The 22,617-nt window shown below is 49.3% G+C and overlaps 1 protein-coding gene across 3 annotated transcripts in view; it reads left to right on the top strand.

Annotated features, from left to right (window-relative positions):
* FHOD3 (formin homology 2 domain containing 3) overlaps window positions 1-22,617 on the top strand; it is a 451,796-nt gene that overhangs the window by 402,064 nt on the left and 27,115 nt on the right. For all 3 annotated transcript variants that reach the window (XM_040632587.1, XM_040632586.1, XM_040632585.1), the window contains 5 exons: window positions 3,293-3,451; window positions 11,817-11,999; window positions 13,358-13,477; window positions 14,110-14,271; window positions 18,605-18,795. In XM_040632587.1, the coding sequence (XP_040488521.1) occupies window positions 3,293-3,451; window positions 11,817-11,999; window positions 13,358-13,477; window positions 14,110-14,271; window positions 18,605-18,795 (815 nt within the window). The remainder of the gene's footprint in view (window positions 1-3,292; window positions 3,452-11,816; window positions 12,000-13,357; window positions 13,478-14,109; window positions 14,272-18,604; window positions 18,796-22,617) is intronic.

Raw genomic sequence — 22,617 nt, 5'->3', positions numbered from 1 at the left:
GTTGTAAATGGCCAAACTGGTAAGAGAAGAGGTTACCCTCCACGGAAAGAGTGCTGTCAAGGCCAACAGAGACCTCTCAGAAGGGTCGGGAAGGAGGCCCCTAAGGCAGTTCAACAGCCTTTTTCCAAGCTATGCAAGAAGACTGAAGGTCTAGCTTCCAGGAAGGCAGAAGTGAGCCCTTCCAGGAAGAGACTCCAAACGGGCAGCACCCACGCCCCAGGGGTTAGAGGACTTCTGAGAAGTATAGAAGAGGTAGTTGGTTTAAGTGATTATTGCTGGCTGCTAAGGCTTGGGGGAGGGCTGTGACCGTTCCCTGCAGCCCCAGATTCACCTAGTTGTCCGCTTCCTGGGTTGGGGCTGCTCTCTGGAACCAATCCGCTCTAAGATGCAGGGCCCTGCAAGCAGAGACTCTGTCACGGGACCATGTGAAGGACATCACGAAGGTCACACTTACTGATCTGGGGCTTTGACCACAGAGAGACAATTGAGATGCTTCAGACTCGATGACTGCTGATCCTGAGACATGGACATGTGCTCCCGGGCACAGAGACCTTGGGCCCACCCTTGAAGGTGCTGTTCTAGGTTACTGTGGGAGGGAGGGAGAGAATGGACATCCCCACATGACCCCTCCCTTGTCTCGGGCAGCACAGACCCCAGGGCACTTGCGTGTTCAGCATCTAGTGGAGTCTGTTTTAATTATGAAGAACAGCATTTAGAACACCTCTTGGATAAAATCCAGAGATTGAAAAATTCAATTTCAGATATTACTCTAATTTTTTTTTTTTTATGTTAGTCACCATACAGCACATTAGTTTTTGATGCAGTAACACCCAGTGCCCCGTGCACTACGTGCCCTCCTCAGATACTGCTTTAATTCTTATTCTTTCCTTCGCCGAGTGGGTCGAAGTGCTCTGAAAACATGCGGAGTCATCTTTGGGGACAGCTCTCCCTGTCGTTTCGGGATGCTCAGTGGCTTGCTGCTCCCTGACTCGCAGGGGAGTGTGTGGGCGTGTCCACTGGTGTCAACTGAGTTCTGTTGGGAACGGGGACAAGGACAGGTCAGGCTCAGAGCCGGTCACATAGGTGTCTGCACGTTGTAGGCTGTCCTGAATGCTGACTGAGGGGAAAGGACTGAAATCTGAGTGGTGCTTCTCTCTCAAGCTCTTTGCCAGGGGCTCTGTCTCGCCAGAGGGGGGCATCTTTTCCTCATTTGAACACAGGCTGGGTTGGGCTCAGTCTGCTCAGCCATCTTTCCAGGCTCTTGGAGTGAGAGGGGCTCTATAGATGAGAGGCTAAGGGTAATGATTCCCAGGGAACCCCTGCCTTCCAGGAGATGCCTGCTGTCCTGGAGCCTGGCTGGGGGTGCTTGCCTCCCGCCGTCCCTGCTACCCTCCTCATGTGGCACCATTCCACATGCTGATGGGATGTCTACCGTAGGGTCTCCAGGCCTCACGTGCTGGCACCCCTTTTCACTGCCTCTTCTCATTGTTTTGCCAAACCTTTTCTCGTTCCTTCTTCACTTTCCACACACAAAATAATATCTTAGGTTTGAAAGCTGAATTTCAGGGGCTACTAGTGAGCTTACTTGATTAAATACATAGAAGATCGGTTTGCCCTGCAGAGTGGTGAACCTTCGGCACCACATGTCCCTGGGCATTCAAAACTGCTCACACCCACAGGAATTGTTCCTCCTGGCCACCAGGCCCCAGAACAGCTGGGATGCTTTCAGTTCTTTTCTTCATGAGGAAATTTTAATTTATTCCCAAATGCATATTTAAGGATTTAAAATAGAATTTTAGCAATTGCGTTTGGAAGGGCTTGGGAGGACTTAAGGAACCACAGTCCATTTCTCCTTGCCAGCTTCCAGCCTCCAGTGTTGCAGCAAGCCAGCCTCTCCAGAAAGCTCCGCCACTCGCAGGCCCGGCCAGTCGGGAGGGCCTGTGCACAGGAGACCGGCCGTCCAAGCATCAGCCACTCGGCTGGGGCCTGGAGCAGCCAGCCCCTGAGCTCACCTGCATGTGGCCCCCCAGCCTCCAGCCTCATCCTTGGCAGTTCCCAGCGAGCTAGACAAAGCCTCTTCTCTCCTTGTCTTAACTGCCCAGTTCCGGGCTCCATCCTAGACAATGTTTAGGGCCCAGCTCAAGTGTCAGCCCTTCCAGACCCTGACCCCCTCCAGCCCCAGGTATGGTGGTTACCCCGCTGCTGAGCTCTTTCCCATGGGGAGCACACCCACCATCGTGTTGAACAGGTCTTTTCTTTCAGGAGGCTCGTTGTGCCACATTCATCAGTGTTGTCCTGGGCTCGTTCCATATGTGAACACAGTCATCCTCCCAGCTCTGGTTTGTCTCAAGGGAAATCTGAGCACAAACAGGGTGCTTGTGAGCCGGGTCTCATCCACTGGCCCCCGTTGCCACCCACCCTTAACTTCTGGAGAGCTGAGGGGGGCGCGGAGGGCCTTGTCATCGCGGCCCTGGCCCCTGTTGGCTTACCACCTCACAGACTTGTTAGGCTCTGGTCACGTGCTAGCTGAGGGCCTGCCCCCCAAGGAGCACCCAGGGCAGCAGGGAGGCCATACACACAAGGCTCTGTGAGGACACCTGTCCCTCTCTTTGGCCCCTTTGCCCATTCGCCCCTCATTCTTCTTGAGCGGGTTCCTTTTGGTTTCCCTTCCTCAGAAGGCCCCTCTTCACCTCCCAGTGGGCAGCCGCCTGGTGTCTAAGGGTGGCAGGTCCTCTGTTGGCAGGGGCACAGGCTGTGGAAATGGTGTGAGGAGCCTGGAGACTTGCAGCCGGGGATGCAGAGGGGCTGACTGACCAACGAGGTCGGATTGTCCTCGTCACTCTTGTTTTCTCAGCATGAACACTGATGGTCTCCATCTCCGGGCTCATACCATTTGCGCTAGGGCCAACCAAGGCACATTCCAACACCTTGCAGCCTGTAGGAAGGGAGCTCTGAGAGGTTTTAGTTTTGTTTCCACTGCTTCTATGGAAAAAAACAGGGTTTTTTTTCTTCCTGCCAAATATTACATTTTTCCCAATTGAAGGAAAATCAATTTTATTTTGTAATGTGTCTGACTCGTGAAGTTCCATTGCTGACCCATGCTTGGCGGCTTCTCAGAGCTAATCCTTGATCTCTTTCCTCTGTGCAGAGCGGTAGCCAGCCCTTCCCTGAGCTGAATCGGGGCCATTTGTTTTCATCTCTAAATAAGTAGTGAGTTTGCTTTTAGTAATGAAACACAGAAAAGACCAAAGATGATGCATTAATCTTGGATTCTCCTTTTTTTATCACCAAGAAAACTGCTGCCGATGGGAAAAGGCAGGAGGTCATCGTCCTGGACCCCAAGAGGAGCAATGCCATTAATATTGGTCTGACAGTGCTGCCACCTCCGAGAACGATTAAGATAGCCATTTTGAATTTTGATGAATATGCCTTAAACAAAGAAGGAATTGAGGTAAGAGAAGCTCTATCAAGCATTATTTGTGTTCTGTTAACGTGTCCCATATGTAAAGCGTTACTGTGTCCAATATGACTTTCTCCACAGGGTGGCTTGCCGTTTTGCTGTTTCAGCCAGACTCTGAATAACGTTAAGAATTCTCACATTTTTTTAGTAAAGCTCTGGGTCATGCGGGGAAGCCCCACTTGGCCTGAAGTTCAATGAGCCTCACTCTCTGGTTCATTTACTGCCTGCCTTCTGACCACGCTCACCTACCTCAGCATGGAAGAAGACGAGGATAACCTCCTGAGGGGGGCTGGTGGGGTCTGTTTCACGTCGTTTCCCACCGCACGTGCTGAATGAACAGTTTCATGAGTAGGGCTTTTAGCGCATGCTCACCTCCCTAACAATGACTTTCCTTCTTTCTCGGCGCTCAGTGGGATGCGTAGAGCTAGCTCGGGGGTGATAAGCTGGAGAACCCACGCCCCCTGCGCCTTTGGCAGTTGTTGGTCTGAACGGCAGCAGTGGAGAGAGGTGGGTCGCTGGCTGGGACTGTATGGCCTGCCGGGCTCAGCGCTCGTCTACCAGGCTCTGTTCTGTGTCCACCATGGGATGCTTCCACTCTGCGGCAAGTTAAAGCCTCTCTTNTAATAACAAAGAAAGAGTGTGTGGAGCAAGTGGCCCAGCACGTAGATTCCTCCAGATGAGCAATATAGCCTGGGGCTTGCTGGGTCACCATGGGGATGTGAAGACACTGCTTTGTGGCAAGGAGCCCGGGATCCCTTTAAAGGCTTCCCATAGTTGGGGTTCATTCATGCGCAGTCTTATCTGAGGGACTGGAGAGTGGGCAGGACAGTGAAGACTGGCTGCAGAGGGAGAATGAGCTCCTGACGGGGCGGAAGGGCCCAGGACCACGGTGCAAGGCTCGCCCATGACCCCAAGTGTGGGAAGGAGCAGTTGGGGTCCATGGGGCCAAGTGGGTCTGAACCCAGAAGGGCGGGCATGCCTCTGTGCTTTGGAAAGAAGAGGCCCCCGCAGGAAAAACTGGGCTCCTAGAGGCTTATACTGGGTTAGTAGTGTCCCTTCAAAATCCACGTCCACCCACAAGCTCAGATTGTGACCTTATTTGGAAATAGGGTCTTGGCAGAGGCAATCAAGATAATGTCATATTCAATTAGGGTTGGCCCTACTCCAGGGACTAATGTCCTTATAAGAAGAGGGAAGTTTGGACAGAGACACAGAGGGGAATGCCATCCTGTGAAGACCGAGAACACAGGGACAGAAACAGAGCAGACTGACACGTGATGACCGAGGCAGAGATTGGAGTGATGCGTTTAGAAGCCAAGGGACACCAGGGATCGCCTGCAACTACCAGAAGCTAGGAAGAGGTGAGGAACGTTCCTCCCTAGAGCCTTCGTAGAGAACACCACACTGCTGACACCTTGCTGTCAGACTTGTAGTCCCTCAGACTGAGAGAATTCTGTTGTTTTGACCACCCGGTTTTGGTGGTTAAACCCTAGGGAACCAATGCAAAGCCCGAGCAGCTCCACTCTGAGAAACACACACACGCCCGGTTCCAGGAGCCAGTATGAGGTGGAGCCTGCATCTGCTGTCTGCGTGGGGAGGAAACTGAGCCCCAGCCCTGGAGTCAGGCCAGGCAACAGACCAGGTGAATATATCTAGGTGGGCAGCCAAGGAATGAGAGCGAGTGGCAGGCCGAGGCAGGGGTCTAAAGGAGAGAGCCGGTGACAGCAGGCAAATACAGAGAGGAACATTGAGGCAGTTGCCGGACAGTGAGAAGGCAGCAGGCCAGGCCTCGGTGTGAGGCAGTCCCTCTCCGGGGCCCCCAGAGAAGCGACGGAAGAGAAGAGCATTGGCTGGCCACTAGGCAGGTGGGAGCTGCCAACCTGGATGAACCCAGCGCAACGTGTCTTTCATCTGGGGCGAACTACGTGGTAGGCCCTAGCACACATTCCAGCCGTCGTATTGACTTCACGGTGTCCTTTGGAGATCGCAAAAGCTTCAGATCCATCCAAAGAGAGGCTTCAAATGCAGCCGGAGCCAGCCTGATGGAAGGGAAAAATGACATCTTCCCCTGTTAAAAATATTTCCCCTTCTTGTCATGAGAACTTGAAAGTCCGTCAGGGAAGATTGATTCCTTTGGGGTTTGCCTTTGTTCTTTCCTGAAATGTAGCTCTCCGTGGGTAGGGAAAGTTTCAGGTACAATAAGTTACTTCGATTTCAGAATAACGCAAATTACTTTTATTTTTTTCCTGACTGGTTTCCAGTGAGGACCTTTTTGATCCAGGAAGGAGCAGAGCACCAGTAGTGCGGCTGAGGGCATGGGAGCAACGCGGCAGTAAACGTGCCTTCCGTAGCTTCCTTCCTGTGGGCAGATGCTCGTGATACAGCTGTTATGTTGAGGATGAGGAGAGAGTCCCAGTGTCAGTCAGGGCCCGGGCTCGTGACAAAAGGAACAAGAGGGAGAAGACTCCTGAAGCAAGCAGTCCGCCTCACAGCGCCACCTGCAGTGTGCCCCCCGGGGCAGTAGCTGAGGTGCGGACTGGTGACAGCGGGGGGGACACAGCCACAGAAACACCGCTGAACCCTTCCTGAGCGTTCGCTGTGTCGTGAGTGTGCAGTGAGTGCACCCCCAGTCACAACAGCACAGGGAGTGGCGCATTTTTAACAGTGTGTGTCTGAACAGTTTCTCAACCGCGTCACTACTGACATCCTGGATTGGACATTTCTTTGGGAGCTGTCCTCTACGTTGTAGGATGGTTAGCAGTGTCCCTGGCCTCCACCAAAGTGGCCAGTGGTACCACCCCAGCGGTGACCACCAAATATGTTTCCAGCTTCGTCAGATGCACCCTGGGGGCAAAATCCCCCTGAGGATACCTGACCTGAGGCCACCCCTGTGAATCCAGGGACCGTGTATATTTTTCTTTCTGTCTCTCTCTTTTTTTAAGATTTTATTTATTTATTTGAAAGAACGCAAGCAACGGCAGAGGGAGAAGCAGACTCCCCGCTGAGTAGGGAGTCCGACCCGGACCCTGAGATCATGACCTGAGCCGAAGGCAGGTGCTTAACCAACTGAGACACCCAGGCGCCCCAGGGACCATGTTTGCTTTTCAGTTCTGGTCAGTCGTGCTGAGAAGAGTCCAGTGGAAACCGGACACACTCATCTGTCACCTGCTGTCTCTGGCCGTTGATCTCCTGGCCCTGAGGGGGCATCGCTGTTCTAGATCCCTGTCCTGAGCCACTACCCGGAACTTACTCTCTGGGCTTGCTGTTCAAGAGCTAAGGCAGGACGGAGAAGAGATGGAAGTGGTGTACTTACAGATCTTTACTAATAAGATTTCCAGCTACCGCCTGAAGGGCCTTCTGTCAAACGAATTGTCTGCTTCTTGGCCGCAGGCCCTGTAGCATGGTGCCACGGCTCGATAGGGCCATTCGAAACCTCTGTGTACCAAATGTGATTAGGACGTATTAAATTACGTCCTGCGGCTTTGCTTAGCAACCCAGCGATGTGTGTCCGGCTTTGTCACGAAGGCCTGAGAGAGTGGTTAAGTAACTGCATTAAGGAATTCATCTTTCATAAGAGTGTTGAACTTGAGAGCACATTTCGGGGCCATCTCTAAGTAGTATTCATGACATTTTCCCAAATAAAACAGGTCATCGGCTTATCATAAATGAAGTATGAAGGGTTTTCCTTCTTTCTCTTGCTTTTCTGACTTTTATCGTCTGTATCTGCAGAGTAGCACACGTGGATGGTCCCATATGACACTTACCTTGGCTCACTGTGGCTGCCAGGCCTGCCAGGGTCCTAGAAACAGAGTCCCTTTGGCCGCATATACAGAACGAGAGCACGTTTTCAGGCTGTTCGTGCTGTGCAACTGCCATCGGAGTGGGCGCTGGACACACGGGTGAGCCTGGGCCCAGGAGCCACAGTCACTCAGCCGGGCGCCTTAGCCACACAGGGGGTCTTGCCTTTCTGGCTGAATAGCCACAAATTGTGGCAATGGTGCTGGGAAAGTAGGAGCAGCCCCCTCGGTGGCTCTCCAGCTCCGCCGTGGTTGACCCAACCTACCTTCGGGCAAACCACTTCACCTGCAAATCTGATGCAGCAGTTTCTGCCCCACAGGCCTCACTGAGGAGTCCTAAAAATGAAAGAAAATACGCTCAAGGTACCTTGAGAAGCAAAGGGAAGAAATCCCTGCGTAAGAATAAGTGCATGAGCAGAGAGCCGTTGACTCATGAGATTACACAAGTTGTACACCAACCAGCCCCAGCTCTGAGTGCTCCAGGTTTCTGCTCTTGTCACCAAAATCCCTGTGCTAGGTTCTCTCCAGCTTCTGTTCCAGAATAATAACTCGTGATGGTCTTATCTGCAGGTGAATGAGATGGCCAAACCCAAAAGCATTTGGGTTCATAAAAAATGAGACCTCTCCATTTTTCTCTGGACTACGGTTTTCAGATAACCAAGCAAGCAGACTTAAAGCAGAGCTGGCAGGACACCGTCCGGGAGAAAGCAAAAAAAGAAAACAAACAGTGAGATTAGTTTGTAGTGGTTTTGTTTGATGTCTTTTTCCCTGTGAAACCAAATGATGACGGTAAGATCATCAGTAAATTCGCAGACATGGCGGAGGGGCAAATTAAAGGTACCTCTTCCCGCTCACCCCTTATCTTCTGCTCCTGGAAAGAGAGGGCCATCGGCTCATTGAAGAGGGCTTCAGCCCGCCGTTCCCCCACCTGGCGGCTATTTTGACTGCCAGGGATGTGTAAAAAAAAAAGTGAAATAAACTGGCAGATGGCAACCTCATAAATCTTCAGTGGTGAACAAATGGTTTAAATTAGAGAAGTAAAAAACAAAAGTAAGAGTGTTTGATTACTTTCCCAAAAGAAAGAAGCAGCTAAAATCATTGCAGGAAAATGCCTTCTGAGGAAGGGGGGGTGGAGTGTTGACAATTTTCTGTTTTGGAATTCTCGTACACGCTTCAAACAATTTAAGCAGTAAGAAAATTAAAATACAAATTCAGTTTTTGCTTTGAAGGCTAGTTCAGTTCAGATCCTGGATGTTTTTAAAGGAGTGACATCTCAGATTGCTTTGGTTATTTTTTTAATACCATCTGTGTGGACAGGTGGGAGCACCGAGCATGGCTACTGGATGTGTGCCCTGATGCCTACAACCACCCCCACTGTCTCAGCGTGAGGGCCACGATGAAGGGAATGTTGGAAGAGGACGTAGCTAGGCTCCCCTTGTGCAGCGTCACTATGACTAAAGCACAGAACAGTTTGGCATCACTGGCTTCTAAGAAACTACAAAGATGACCAGCCCTGAGAACTCTCCCATCAGACCCAGGATGCCAGCCACCCCACCCGGACAGATCCTGAATCATAGTCATGTGAATGATGTGTTTGTGGATTATGCTGTCTTGTCCTGTTTTTTATCTTATTTTGAATTTTTTGCATTCATATAAAGGAAAATTGACGTGTTTTGGTGCCCAGTTCTAGGACTTTTAAAAATCTATAAATCCACGTAGTGACCACTATAGTCAGGATTCAGAACCATCCTGTGTCCCAGAAAAAGTCTCATGCTAGCTCTTTCTAGTCACGCCCTTCACCCACCTGTAGCCTCTGGTGACCACTGATCTCTTCCCATGACTATGGTTTTGTCTTTTCGAGAAAGTCACGTAAATGGAAGCATGCAGTGTGTAACCTTTTGAGACTGGCTTCCTTCACTTGGCGTGATCGATGCTTTTGCGATTCATCCAAGTTGTGGTATGTGTCTATAGTTGGTCCCTTTTCATTGCCGAGCACCACTGCATTACTGGGATGTGCCACGGTTGCTCTGTTCGTCTGTCGAAGGATTGTGTAACCTGGTCTCGTTTTTGGCAACTGTGAATAAAGCTACAGATACTCACTTATAAGTTTTTATGTGAACCTAAGTTTTCATTGTTCAAGAGTCAATACCTACAAATGGAATGGCTGGGTCATATGGTAAATCTGTGTTTAATAACTTTGAGGAACTATAATTTGTCTTTTTGTTCTCTTCACGTGTCTTTCATAGAGGAAAAGGTTTTTAATTTGGATGAAGTTCAGTTTCTCAACCTATTCTTTTTGCTATCGTGTCTGAGAGTTTGTTGCCCTAACGTAGGCCACAAACATTTCCTTCTGTGTTTCCTTTTGAAAGTTTTGTACTTTCAAGTTTGTACTTTGTACTTTTAGATCTGTGATCCCTTTTGAGTTAATTTATGCGTAACGTTTAAGGTTTGAGGTTCAATTTTTTTTTTTTTTTGGCATATGGATTCCAGTTCTAATACCACTTGTTGAAAATACTGTCATTTCTCTATTGAATTGCCTTTGCACCTTGGTCAAAATCACTGGGCTGTATTTGTGTCCTCTATTTTCGGACTCCCTGTACTGTCCCACTGATCCATGTGTCTGTCCCACGGCCTGGGCCACACTGTCTTCTTCCTATAGCTGTACAGTAGATCTCCCCCGTTTTCAAAATTGTTTTGGTTCATCTGTTTTGCCGTATAACTTTTTTAGAACGAGCTTGTCTATATCCACAAAAAATTCATGGTGTTATTGCTGTTGGAATTGAGTTAGATTTATAGATCAGTTTGGGGAAAATTAACATCTTGACTATATTGAGTCTTTCAGTCTAGGAACATGGTATATCCCCATTTATTTAGATTGTGTTCGATTGCTTTCACTAACATTTTTACTTTCTAGCATATAGGTCCTGCACGTGATTTGTTAGATTTATACCTAAATATTTCACTCTAAATAGTACTTTTTTAAAATTTCAGTTTGTAACTGTTTGCTGTCAATATAGAAATAAAATGGTTCTTTAATATGTTAACTTTAAATCATACGATATTGTTAAACTCACAGTATTATAAGTTTTTTGTAGATTCACATAGTTATGCTGTCTGTGTTAGGAATAGTTTTGCTTTTTCCTCTCTGATCTCTATGTCTTTTTTTAATTTTATAAGCCCCATCTTGTTCCCAGTCTTAGAGGGAAAGTGTTCAGTCTGTTCCCGTTAAGCATGATATGAGGTTTTTCATAAATGTCATTTATCAGATGGAGGAGATTCATTCTATTGCTGGGTTGCTGAGAGTTTTTTGTTATGGATGGATATTGAATTTTACAAAAAATGTTTCTGCATCAATTGACATTATTTTTTTTAAAGACTTTTTGAGAGAAGATGGGTGAGAGGGGCAGAGGGAGAGACTCTCAAGCAGACCCCCCCCCCCCCCCCGAGCGCAGAGCCCGACATCAGGCTCAGTCGTACAACCCTGAGTGTCAGACGCTCAACAGACTGAGCCACCCAGGCGCCCCATCAGCCGATATTATTATGTGAATTTTCTTGTTCTGACTGCTAATATGGTAGATTAATTGCATTGATTGGTTTTTTGTACTGAACCAAACTTGTGGTTATTATTCTTAATAGGTCACTTTATAAAATATAACAATGTTTATATATCTTAATATATTGACATTTACATATTTAAAAATAGTTTTGTTCAGGGTTTTTGCATATAGGTTTATCAGGGATGTTGGTCTGCAGTTTTCTTGTAGTATCTTTGGTAATTTTGGTCTCGTAAAAAAAAAAAAGAGAGAAAGAAAGAAAAGAAAATTATTCCCTCACTCGCTTGGATTCAGGCCACAGGTTCTGACCTGCCTCTTTTGGGCTGTGGTTCCAATGTCAGCTCAGTTTTCCAAGTCTTTGATACAACGTTTAAGGTCAGATTCACACATCAACAGCTCAGGGATGACCCCAGAAGTTCTTAAACACCATTTTTGCACTTGCTTTGCCAGGGTTTCCTTTTCCCTGACCTCCCTAGCACTTTCTAGTTCCCTGGGGCTTTCCTTTTTGGTCCTCTAGCTAAAACTGGGGCTCAATCGCCTCACTTTGCCATGTCCTTTCTGTGACTGTGCCCATGTGGGGGGTGAGGCCAGAAGAAACCAAAAATAATAATAATAAAGTGCCCGAACACAGAAGTGGCACCTACTAGGTGCTTGAGAAATCATACTTACTGGTGGGGGGAATATGTGGTGTGACTATTATGTGGAATATGTCCTCAGTTTCAGAAAATTTGGGGCAAGTTTTTTAAATTCCTTCTGAAACAGGAGATTAAAGGAGAGAGAGAGAGAGAGACCTGTTTAGAACAATAAATGTGAATTTAGACTCTTCCTGGGACTTTTCTTCTTTGTGGTATTTGGTTTATAATGGTGTACCACTTGTGAATGATGTGAACGCTGACAGAATCTTTTCACTACCTGGTTGGAAAATTACAGTATGATTTTGGAAACATCAAAGGGCTGGGCTAGGGTCCGTCACTAAGAATGTACTACATTGTTCCATCTTTCCAGAAAATTCTAACCATGATTCCCACCGAAGAAGAGAAGCAGAAGATCCAGGAGGCGCAGCTGGCCAACCCTGACGTGCCACTGGGCAGTGCTGAGCAGTTCCTCCTCACGCTGTCCTCCATCAGCGAGCTCTCGGCTCGGCTCCACCTGTGGGCATTCAAGATGGATTATGAAACAACAGAAAAGGTATGCACTTAGGAAGGGAGGCCGCCAGCCCTCACCCCCAGCGTTGAGAAAGTCAGTTTTTTATGAGTGAAGGTTATGAAGTATCATTCTTGAGTGAGGGTCTGAAGGGCAAGTTGGTTATGGTGAGGTTGTGTCTACACTAAGTGACTGGCAGGCTGCCATTGAGGCATTTTTCTCCAGTGGCTGCCTGGCCTCAGCCTCAGACACTTGCTCGAGGGTACCAGATCGCTGGTTAAAAAATTTTTTTTAACTTTCTGACTTGTGTAAACTCGTTGTAAAAATTTGGAAAACACAGAAATGCACAATATAGAATGTAACTTACTATCTTTCCACCTGACGAGTCACTATAGTACCATTGACTGCGGCGGTTAGCCTGGCATGGAGTCACTTTGAGAAAGTACCTCCGTAGGAAGCTGAGGACGAAACACACTAAGAGGTTGAGAGGAGAATAGAAGGAAAGGGACCTTAACAGTGAAGGCATGGGGAGATTCATCTGAGTAAGAAGTGGAAGGAGCAGGTGTCTTCTACCTGAGGAAATGGGAGTATTTTTACAGGCTGAGCAGAAGGAACCAGTAGGGAGGAAAGAGATGGAAGGTGAGCTGGAATAGCTTAACTGAGAAGCCCGTATAGTCTCCATCCTCTGGCAAAGGAGGCAGCAGAGTCTTATGCTGAGGACCAGGTAGGTGGCAGTGGGTGTAGGGGCATCAGGAGGGAACCATGGTGTTTGAATTCATTCAGAAATCAAGCGAGGATGAAGAGACGTAGGACTGCTGAGGTGACTTGGCATGACGTAGTCTCAAAGCCAGTGTGAAAGTCTGCGAGAGTGGGAATTACAAAGGCAGTGGCGGTCATGAGGGTGGCAGTCTTCTAGAAAGTAACCAGAGCAAAGAAGTGGCCAGCCACAGAGTGCCCAGAGGGGAGGTTAGGAGACCTGAGGGGTCCAGGGACAGTGAGGGGCAGTTTCTGGTGTCATCTGCCTAGAAGGAGAAAGCAAAAAGGAAGACCATGGTCCAAATGCTGAAGGTACATGCAGAGGAAGTAGAGAAGAGGGGAGCGTGGTCTAAGGGTCCTGCCTGAGCTTGGTGGATTGGCAGGGACGAGGGAAGACAGAGCATTTGTCACCCCGGCACAGGTAGCCACGCACACCCATTTGGTCCCCACTGAAGAGACTTTGAGGACTAGACTTCCCCACTGCCCTTTGGCACTTTTCCATACTTAGGTGCGTGCGCCCATCACATGGGACTGCCTAATACCAAGAGAGCGCCTCTGTTGTTACCTCGTACAAAAGTTGAAAAGAACAAAGGAAAGCCAAAATGTGCATTCTTTATCATCACCTTCCAACTTTTTTTAATTGAAAGGAAGTGGCAGAACCACTTTTGGATCTGAAGGAAGGAATAGACCAACTGGAGAACAATAAAACCTTGGGCTTTATCCTGTCTACTCTCTTAGCCATTGGGAACTTTCTAAATGGAACTAATGTAAGTGTTTTGTATCCCTTATTCTCCTACCTCCCTTGTCACAAAGTCCCTGCTCTCCATTTGCTGAGGGAGGTTGTACCTCTGGTCCTCCAAAGCACAAATGAAGTAACTTTTGTATTTTCTTGCTGGAAAATCTGGAAGGATTTCATCCTGAACTTACCAGGGCCTACTTATTTGAGTCTGTATCTTGCTATTAAATAAGAACATTTAGAAAAATAAGCACCCTGTTCCTTATGAAGCTTGGCTACTCTCAAAACTGACATTGGAAAGAATTTCTTCCACTTCCCTCCCCCCATTTTTTCCCTGAACTTATCACTCAAATATTTGTACTTATACACATTATAAACCAACTTTTTAGAAAAATTGGCCTATCTTTGGTCAAGAAGTAGAAAAGTAGAGGGCAAAGAGAGAAAGAAGTTGTAGATACCCAGATGGTGGAGACGCAGCCCCACAGCTCCCTGATCTCGGGGTAGAGGCCTGGGACAGCTCGTGGCTGACGGCTGTGGTGGGAAAGAGCCAGAGGCTTATTTCATGCCCAGTACTCCAACAGGGCATTGCTTCTAGCCCTTTGTGCCTCTCTGAGAGCCTGTGTAAAACTTATTCTTGCCTTTTATTTAACGTTCACCAAACAGGCCAAAGCGTTTGAGTTAAGCTACCTCGAGAAGGTTCCAGAAGTCAAAGACACCGTGCACAAGCAGTCGCTTCTCCACCACGTGTGCACCATGGTGGTAGAAAACTTCCCAGACAGCTCTGATCTGTACTCGGAGATCGGGGCCGTCACCAGGTCAGCCAAGGTACGTCCGTGGGCACGGAAGAGTGGGCTGTGCCTTTCCCTCAGATGTTGGATCTCTGTCAGTCATCTTGGAGGAGCGCAGCCTCTATTAAGTAAAATGTCCAAGTGCTGCTTGCAACCCTTGCTCTAGAGTTTGTGGATCTGACTCGTCTGATGCCGATTCTAATGGACTTGTAAGATCCTTTTCCCATCTCTGGTTCTCTGTCAGATTCTTTCCTACTGAGGTATGTGAGGCAGGTCTGCCCTCCTGGTCCTAGCTCCGCGTCCACTATGGAGCAGTGTTACTCAGAGGTCTGGGTTCTCCCGAGCATGAACACCTCTCCACTAGGTTTCAGTGGGCAAAAATGTCACAACGATGCAGTCTGGCTCCTCCTCAGACTTCCACAGGACCCTGCAGTGAGGCGTGGAGCCAGGAAACAGAGGGCACCTGGCCTTCTGCTCCGCCAAAGACTGGCTGGCTATTCCTATGATCTTACACAGAGGGAACGGTTTTATAGGGCTGTAAACAGTATGTAGCATTGGCCCCTCAGCTGCAAACTCTTAAATCGAGTGCACAGTTAAAATCTTCATGAACTTGTAGTTTATTAGAAAAGAGACAGTTGCAATAGCTGGACACCCAGCTGCCCCCACTTGCAGGAGCACTTCTGAGGCTGAAGAACCCCCGAGGAATCCCCAACACGGCACAGCTGGACAATGTGAGGGTCTCGGGAGCCACAGGAACCGCATGGGGAACGGCTTCATAGGGCAAAAGGAGTCAGGCCAGTGTGGGGAAAACTTCTGGAAACCCAACCTGAGCAGGCTGAGAAGCTGAAAGCAGATGACCTTTAGCTCTGGGACACTCTGGACCCTAGTATAAGAAGAGGAGAGAGAGAGGCAGGCAGTGGGGAAGGGGCCTTGCTGAGGTCTCCTTCACGGAACTCTCTCTCACCGCCTTCTCCCACAGAACTGGCTTGTGGGACCCCAGGGCCTGGGACCCTCCTTCACCTAACTCAGGAGCAACAGGCCGGCAGCTGCCAAGTACAGCAAGCAGGGGGCCCCGGGCCGGCCTGACAGGGGGCCAGCCTTGAGGCCGAAGGACGCATGGCCGGCAGTCCCGCAGCTCCAACCGCTGACCGCAGGCTTCTGAGAACACAGACTCCTGTACTTCACAGGCACGCTTTCTGTGTTTACTCCGTGCCAGTGTTCTGAAGTCTTTACAGATATCGCATCCGTCTCCTAACCAAGACCTAGAGCCCCTCTGCGTGCGGCAGCAGGGGGCCCTCCAACGGCTGCTCCGACACCTGCCCTGAGCACCTTCTCAGATGGCAGTTCCTTAGGAACACCTGTCTCTGAGACAGAGTCTGCTGCATATCTGGAGGCCTCTTTGTCCTGCTTCCAGACCCCACAGGACAAATCCGTTCCGTAGTTATACGTGGTCCTTTGTTCTTTCCCACTGTCTTCTCCTAGGTGGAGCCTGCTTGGAACTAAAGTAGCCCTGGCCTCGGAGTCCTGACACCAGGCTGGCCCCCAGCGACTGCCCCGGCCGCCGCCCCGCCCCATCCCCAGAGGATGTTCAGTTTGTAGTTAAGTCATAACAAAATAACTTACCCTTGTGCGAAGATTGGCTGCACAAGCCTGAAGCACAGGTCGATTTTACCTATTAACTCTGGCAGTTGCTAAAGACGACTGTTGACCCAGCTCCCTGTGACCTGCAAGAGGGCAGCTACCCCTTCTCAGCTTTTACTCCCAATGCCTTTTGGGGTCCTGAGGGGTCGTCCTGTGTAGACAGGCACAAAATAAGCCTCAGGAAACCTCACTCCTCCTTGCATTCGCTCCGTCCCCTGGTGTGTTGTCGCACGTGGGGTCTCAGCACGGCAGCCCCTGGGGGCAGGCTGTCCGGCATCTGCAGGATAACTGTGTCCCCTGAGCTGTCCCACAGTGTCCCAGTCTGAGTTGATAAGATTTGACTTTGCTTCAGAGCACAGCTCATGGGGCTTCCTACACACAACAGTGGCCCATTGTGGATCAGTCCTCAGGAGAGCTGTTCCTTCTCAAAGAAGGCGGCCAGGCCAGCTGTGTCTCTGGGGTGGAATTTTTTAGGGGCAAATCTAGGCTTACCACATGCTGGTTGAGAACTTAGACTGGAGCCTGAGAGATTTGGGTTCAGATCCCAGTTCCACTCCTTCGAGCCGTGTGGTCTCTCACAAGCTACTTCACCTCTCTGTGCCTCTGCTCGTCCCCTCCCGAGTGGAGCTGGTGACAGAACCTGAGGTCGGGGAGAATTGTGCAGACTCAGGACACCTGTGCCTGTGGCCTGCGGCCGGGCAGCCAGCCGGAGGAGGCAGGCTTCCAAGCCCCCTCAGGAGAGGCTGCATTAAGCTCAACCCCCAAACTGCACTTCGTCAGAAGCCTCCGCACCTGGCTTCTGGTGGCAGTGGGCTCCTGCCTCCCGTCCCCCCCTTAAGGGCTCACGGCGGACTCTCTTCCCTGGAAAACCATCCCTTCCACGGGGTCCGCCGGCTGCTGTGTCCACGGCCGCGCCGGGCGAGTGTCACCTGGTTAGACTGAGTGGGGCTGCTCGGTGCCTGTCGGAGCGGAACTGAGCTTATTTTATTGTCCATCCGGGAGCTGCCAGATGCAAATGAGGACAGATCCAGAGAGTTAGGATTAGACGTGTAGCAATTGGCTTAAAATCTCCTGGACATTACTTGTCAGTCCCAGGTCATCCGGATCCTTTTCTAGACTTCTTCTTTGAACTATTTAGTGCCTTTCTAAATCTATATTTTTTTTCCTTCTCAGATGAGCACCTGATTTTTTTTCTCAGTTCCAGTCTATCATAGGAAAGTGAAGCTTTTTCTACTCTGGGCCCAGAATTCCTTTGGTTTCAGGCCATTTTTCTCCAAATCACACGAACCCCCTGCTTACCTGAATGCCGGGGCTCTGCCTAAACTTGCCTTCTGTTGTTGGCTCTTCAGCACCCAAGAAACCCAGAACTTGCGAGGTCTTGCCTGGCCCCCAGGGCATCCCTTGTGCTCAGCTTGGCTTCATCCCGCCTGGTGATAGATTCTCTGACCTTCCTTGACTTGATCCCCTCCATTGTCTCGTGGAGGGCGGGACCACTCCAGCAAGCGCACTCACATCCAGGCTCACATCCCTTGACCTCTGTCATCTAAGCAATGGCGCCTCACCTCCAGGCATCTGATTTCTCCTTCTGACCTTGATTTGGCCAGCGTTCGCTTTCTCCCACCATCTTCCCCTCTGCATCTACTTCTGTGCCCTCAGTCTCCTGCCTACAGCTCACCTACTTATCTGTTTCTGCCTCCCCTCCTCGCCTTCTCAGTTTCTTTCCCCTGTCCCACAGCTCTCTGCGTTAAATGCCCTCAAGTGCATTCTTTTCATGATGAACTCTGTGATTCACATAATTTCTAGTCTAGAGATTCAGCCAAAGCATCACTTTAGAAAGCCTCCGCTCAGGCTACCTCAGTTAATCCAGATTGTTCCCACTTCCCTGAAGAGCACATCTGTTCGTTGCACATGTGGCTTGCATCTGCCAGCAAGACTTCTCTCTCTCTGTCTCTTTCTCTCTCTCTCTGTCTCTCTGTCTCTCTCTCTCTCACACACACACACACACACACACACACACACACAGACACACACGCACGCGCATGCCTGATGGCTTCTGTACATCCTCAATGTCTGGTCTGTACACCTGTCTATACACTGAGTCTCCTTGAGAACAGCAGCCTGGTCTCGTTCAACATCTATCTTTGCATCCTCAGTGTCTGGTATAGGAACTGACATACACCCATTTCTCCATGGGTGTGGGTCAAATGAATGAATGAGTGGGTGGATAAATAACATTTGTCACACAGTGTAAGAGATCACTGTGAAGAGACGCTGTCTGCCCCTGAGCTGGCCCCACCCTATTAGAACCGTCCCTGTATGACCGGTCTGTTCCTATAGCCCTGAGTGAAAAATCATCTCTGAAGAGCAAGAGTGCTCTGAAAAATTTTATGAGACATCTGCTCAGTTCCTCTTGTACTAGAGTTCCTTGATATCATGTTTTAATTTACAGTTCCTGAAGACTTTCCTAAGATTTCTTTCCAAATATGGGGGGGAAAAGAGTGATATTTGCATTGGGTTCATTTGGAGAACAGTTTTATCACTAAATAATTTGATGTTAAGATAATGACAAATCCACATGTGGATAATTTTAGGTCATAAATACGTTTGTATTTCAAGATGTAAATTTGGTTTTGATGTTTGTTTCTTCCCGGAGGCAGTTGAATTTCCTGGTTCAGGTTGGTGTCCAGTGGTTTCAGCGCCTTTACAATTGTTCTCCCTCCGATTTTCAGGTTGACTTTGATCAACTTCAGGATAATTTATGTCAGATGGAGAGAAGATGCAAAGCTTCATGGGATCACCTCAAGGCAATTGCAAAACATGAAATGAAACCAGTTTTAAAACAGCGAATGTCAGAGTTCCTAAAAGACTGTGCAGAGCGAATTATAATTTTAAAGATTGTCCATCGAAGAATAATTAACAGGTAAGTGGATGAAGGAACTAATGGCAACACCCATACAATGGCATGTTAAAAATATTCTAGAAACCAATATCTGAAGGTTAAGTTTACAAAAGTTGTACTCTAAATTCTGGGAACATAGAAAACACACCTTTGCACATGTTTGTTTCATGGGTATTTTTCTTACACACACACACTCACACACCCCAATAATGTCATTGAATTCTGAGGTTGGAAGGAATCTCAGAGATAACGTGATCCAAAAATCCCGTTTGATCTGGAATTGCCTCTCTGAGATCTCTGACAAGTTTTATCTCTGCATCTGCTTGAACAGTTCTGCGTACAGACAGCATGTGTCCTTGTGAGGCAGCTTGACTTGTTAGACAAGCTCCTTTTACATCATCTGCAGTGTCCCCTCCAAGACCTGCCCCTTGCTGATTCTCCAAGGCCGCTCTGCTGCAGGCCACCTGGATGGGGCCTGGGCCCCCATGGGTGCCAGCCCCTGGACCAGCCGCCCTTAGAGTCACAGGATCCAACAGGACCCTGGGAGACGTGCAGGGCTGTATGAGGCCTTGCTTGCCTGCAGGGAGGCTGGCTGGGGTCTAGAACTGCTCCACAGCGGTCCAGGGTGGCTCACCTGTAAGCAGTGGCAGCACCAAGACTGGAGCCTGGGTCTTCTGACTTCCTGAGCCAGGCCGCTTCTGACCATGCACCATCGCCCTCTTCTTTGTGATATCACAGAGTACGGTTGTAGGCTCCAGGTCCTGACCTTCGGGGTCTGAATGCTCTGTTCTGGGCCTTACTGAATAAATGTGCAAGTCTCCAGACCTGCAGGCTGTGGTCTACCGGGAACAGATACTCTTGTGACGGGCCTTCTGAAACAGGCCTCATTGCGGTTCTGTGAAGGGAGCCCTCCCCACGGGGCCTTTCCTGGAGACCTGCCTCTCAGGTAGACACTGAGGCTGGTGTCCAAGCACTTGATTATTTTTTTAAACAGATGGGTGGTATTTTCATTTATCCCTGTGTGTTTCATTTTTTTTTCACTTTTTTTTCTTCTCTTCCCTTCCCTCCCTCCTTTAACCTTCTTTTTTCTTTCCTTCCTTCACCCTCCTTGAACCCACCAGCACTTATTTTTTTAAAGATTTTATTTATTTGACAGAGAGAGATAGACAGCGAGAGAGGGAACACAAGCAGGGGGAGTGGGAGAGGGAGAAGCAGGCTTCCCGCAGAGCAGGGAGCCCAGTACGGGACTTGATCCCAGCACCCTGGGATCATGACCTGAGCTGAAGACAGACGCTTAACGACTGAGCCACCCAGGCGCCCCCTCCACCAGCACTTTAATAACCTAATTGTCTTGTCTGCATGCGAGCTCTTGCCCACCTTGTGCCATTTGCTGCTTTGGTAACCATATACCTCCTGGGTCTTGATCCAGACTGTTGTAGGGCAGAGAAGGTGGTGGAAGTCTTTAAATGTTAGCCAGGACAAGAATAGGGAACAGACTCTTCCCTCCAGGTTGATGACTGTCCATTACTCAGTGCTTCGGGAATTCAGTTATAAACCTTGCTCACTGCACTCCACCTTGACCTCACAGGGCCTTCTGGGCAGGAGGGACTTATCAGAGATTTGGTCAGGTTTCTTAGTGAAATCAAAGTACACTATGCTTTTAACATGTTTAAAAAGTGGAGGCAGGGAATGTGAGGTGCTTTGGCCCTCCATGCTTTGTATGATTCGAGCAATTTCCAACTTAAAACTGCTCAAATAAACAAATAGTTTCCACTTGGAATGTCATGAAACTGGAACAGTTTTCCGAAAGTCTTGTAAAGCTGTTAGGCCTGATCACATTAGCCATTTTACCCCAGACAGGTAAGAGCTCATTTTGGTGACACAGCTGTTCCTTAAGCTATAGGCTCTACTGCGTGTGTGTGTGTGTGTGTGTGTGCATAAAATGCGTATAATGTTTGCTCTGCTTGTCCTGTTCTCCCTGGTAAGCTGGTCACCCACATGACGGTTGCTCTTGCATGACCTAGAGCCCTGTCTACTCACTGGTGCCCGTCCCACTGGGGACGACCAGCACAAGCTAGGAATCTGGGTGGTAAAGGGGCCATGGCTAAAGTATGGGTCCAGGTAATGGCCAAGCCAAAGCACCTAAACCATAGAACCCTGGCTTCAAATGAAGTTGGTAGCAGGAATGCCATATATAGAAGTGACGAAAGTAGGAATATCTTGCTGAAATGGCCATGGGGGCCTCAGAGCCGCAGAGGCTATGCTTCCTCTTTCTCTCCCCAACTACCAGCATTTCCCAGGAGCATAGCCCATGACTGCTGTGATCGGACATGTTCCCTTTACACACTGGGCAACTGAGACGCAGGGAGGAGGAAAACCCTGGTTGAGGTGGGTACAGGTCGAATCCTTTGGGGCATGCCGATCAGCCTAAATAGAAGACTTCAGATCAGAAAGTTGGAAGTAGCTCGGCCTGCATCTTTTTTCCTCACCTGCAAGTGTAAGAGTTACATTTTTATCTGTGTAATTAGGAATTCATTTAATAGGGCACTTTTTGAAAGACGCCATTGTTCACAGAACTGCTCGGCGGTTCTCGGGGTGTGAAGGTTATCTGGCTCCTAGGGATGAACTCAAACCTCCACAGGTAGCAGAGCTGCGGATCTGTTCTCATGACACTCAGATACGCAGAGAAAAGAACTCTTGTTTCCTTCACGGTGTTCAGTCCAACTCCTTAATGATCCACTGCATGGCGGGGTAGCCGTCTGCTGACCTAGCCAATAATGTAAGCCGCTGAACTTTTAGTCTCCTGAATGCTTGGTCTTCAGGAGTTCAACTCGTTCCTGCTACCCCTCTCAAAGTTGGCCTTGGGAAAGAACAGTGATTTCTAGAGCTCAGTGGTGAAGAAGGGGATAGGTTCTCAGATGGAGCCTCCCATGTGGACAGGCCTGGCCCGCCTCTACGGGCACCTCCTGCTGTGATTGGCAGCTGAAGGGACAAGTGGTCAGGTCTCCTCTCTGCTCCACTCATCCCCTCAGACCCTGCAGGCTCTCTGCTCACACCCTCTGTGTTCCCTAGGGTCCACTGCACACCACGCAGGATCCCCTGAAGGGCAGTGAGTCTGGCCAGACCCTCCTGCTTCCTCTCCTTACCAGGCTGCTCTTTGCACTCTGCCTGGGGTGCTCTGTTGTGGCCTGGAACCCTCTGTCTTGCACAGGGATCTCTTGGTGGGACAGAAATCCCTCTTGTCCTCAGCACCCCTTAGCCTCTCAACAGACCTCTCTCCACTCCAGGGCCTCCTTGGAGAGAGACGAGAACACACATCTGACCACCCACCTTCCTGTCTGGCCCCCCCTTAGTTATTCCACTGGGTCTCCTCTTGGTAAAGGGGCAGATAAAAGAACTTAGACAATCCTCTTTAAGTAACACTCAGCTTTCAAACCGTTGCATGGCTAAGAAGCTCTCGTTCTGCTTGCTTGACCGTGCCCCCCCAGCAGCCTCGTCCACTTGACGAATGAGCAAGTGCACTCGCTCACTCCCATAGACTCGTTAGGCTGAGTTACGCACGTGGTGGTGGGCACTGGGCCCGGAAGCCAGTGGAGGAAGGCCTCCGGAGAACTCAGCAAGGGGCTGGCGGGAGAGATGGGGAGACAGGTGACACCCACACTGGCTTCTTGGTAGCCCAAATTCCACCCCTCCCCTTCTTGGGCCAGACCCCCTACTCATTAGCACACTTGAGGAGAAGGGTGGATGATGGAACAGAGCAGAGAGACTGATCCTATATCCACTATATAATGCAGGTAGTAGTAAGAGCCAGGAAGAAAGATAAGACTATAATCAACACAGGGA

This window comes from Ursus maritimus, unplaced genomic scaffold (genome assembly GCF_017311325.1).
Source record: "Ursus maritimus isolate PB19 unplaced genomic scaffold, ASM1731132v1 scaffold_18, whole genome shotgun sequence".
NCBI lineage: Eukaryota > Metazoa > Chordata > Mammalia > Carnivora > Ursidae > Ursus > Ursus maritimus.
This window is presented reverse-complemented; position numbering and strand designations above follow the sequence as displayed.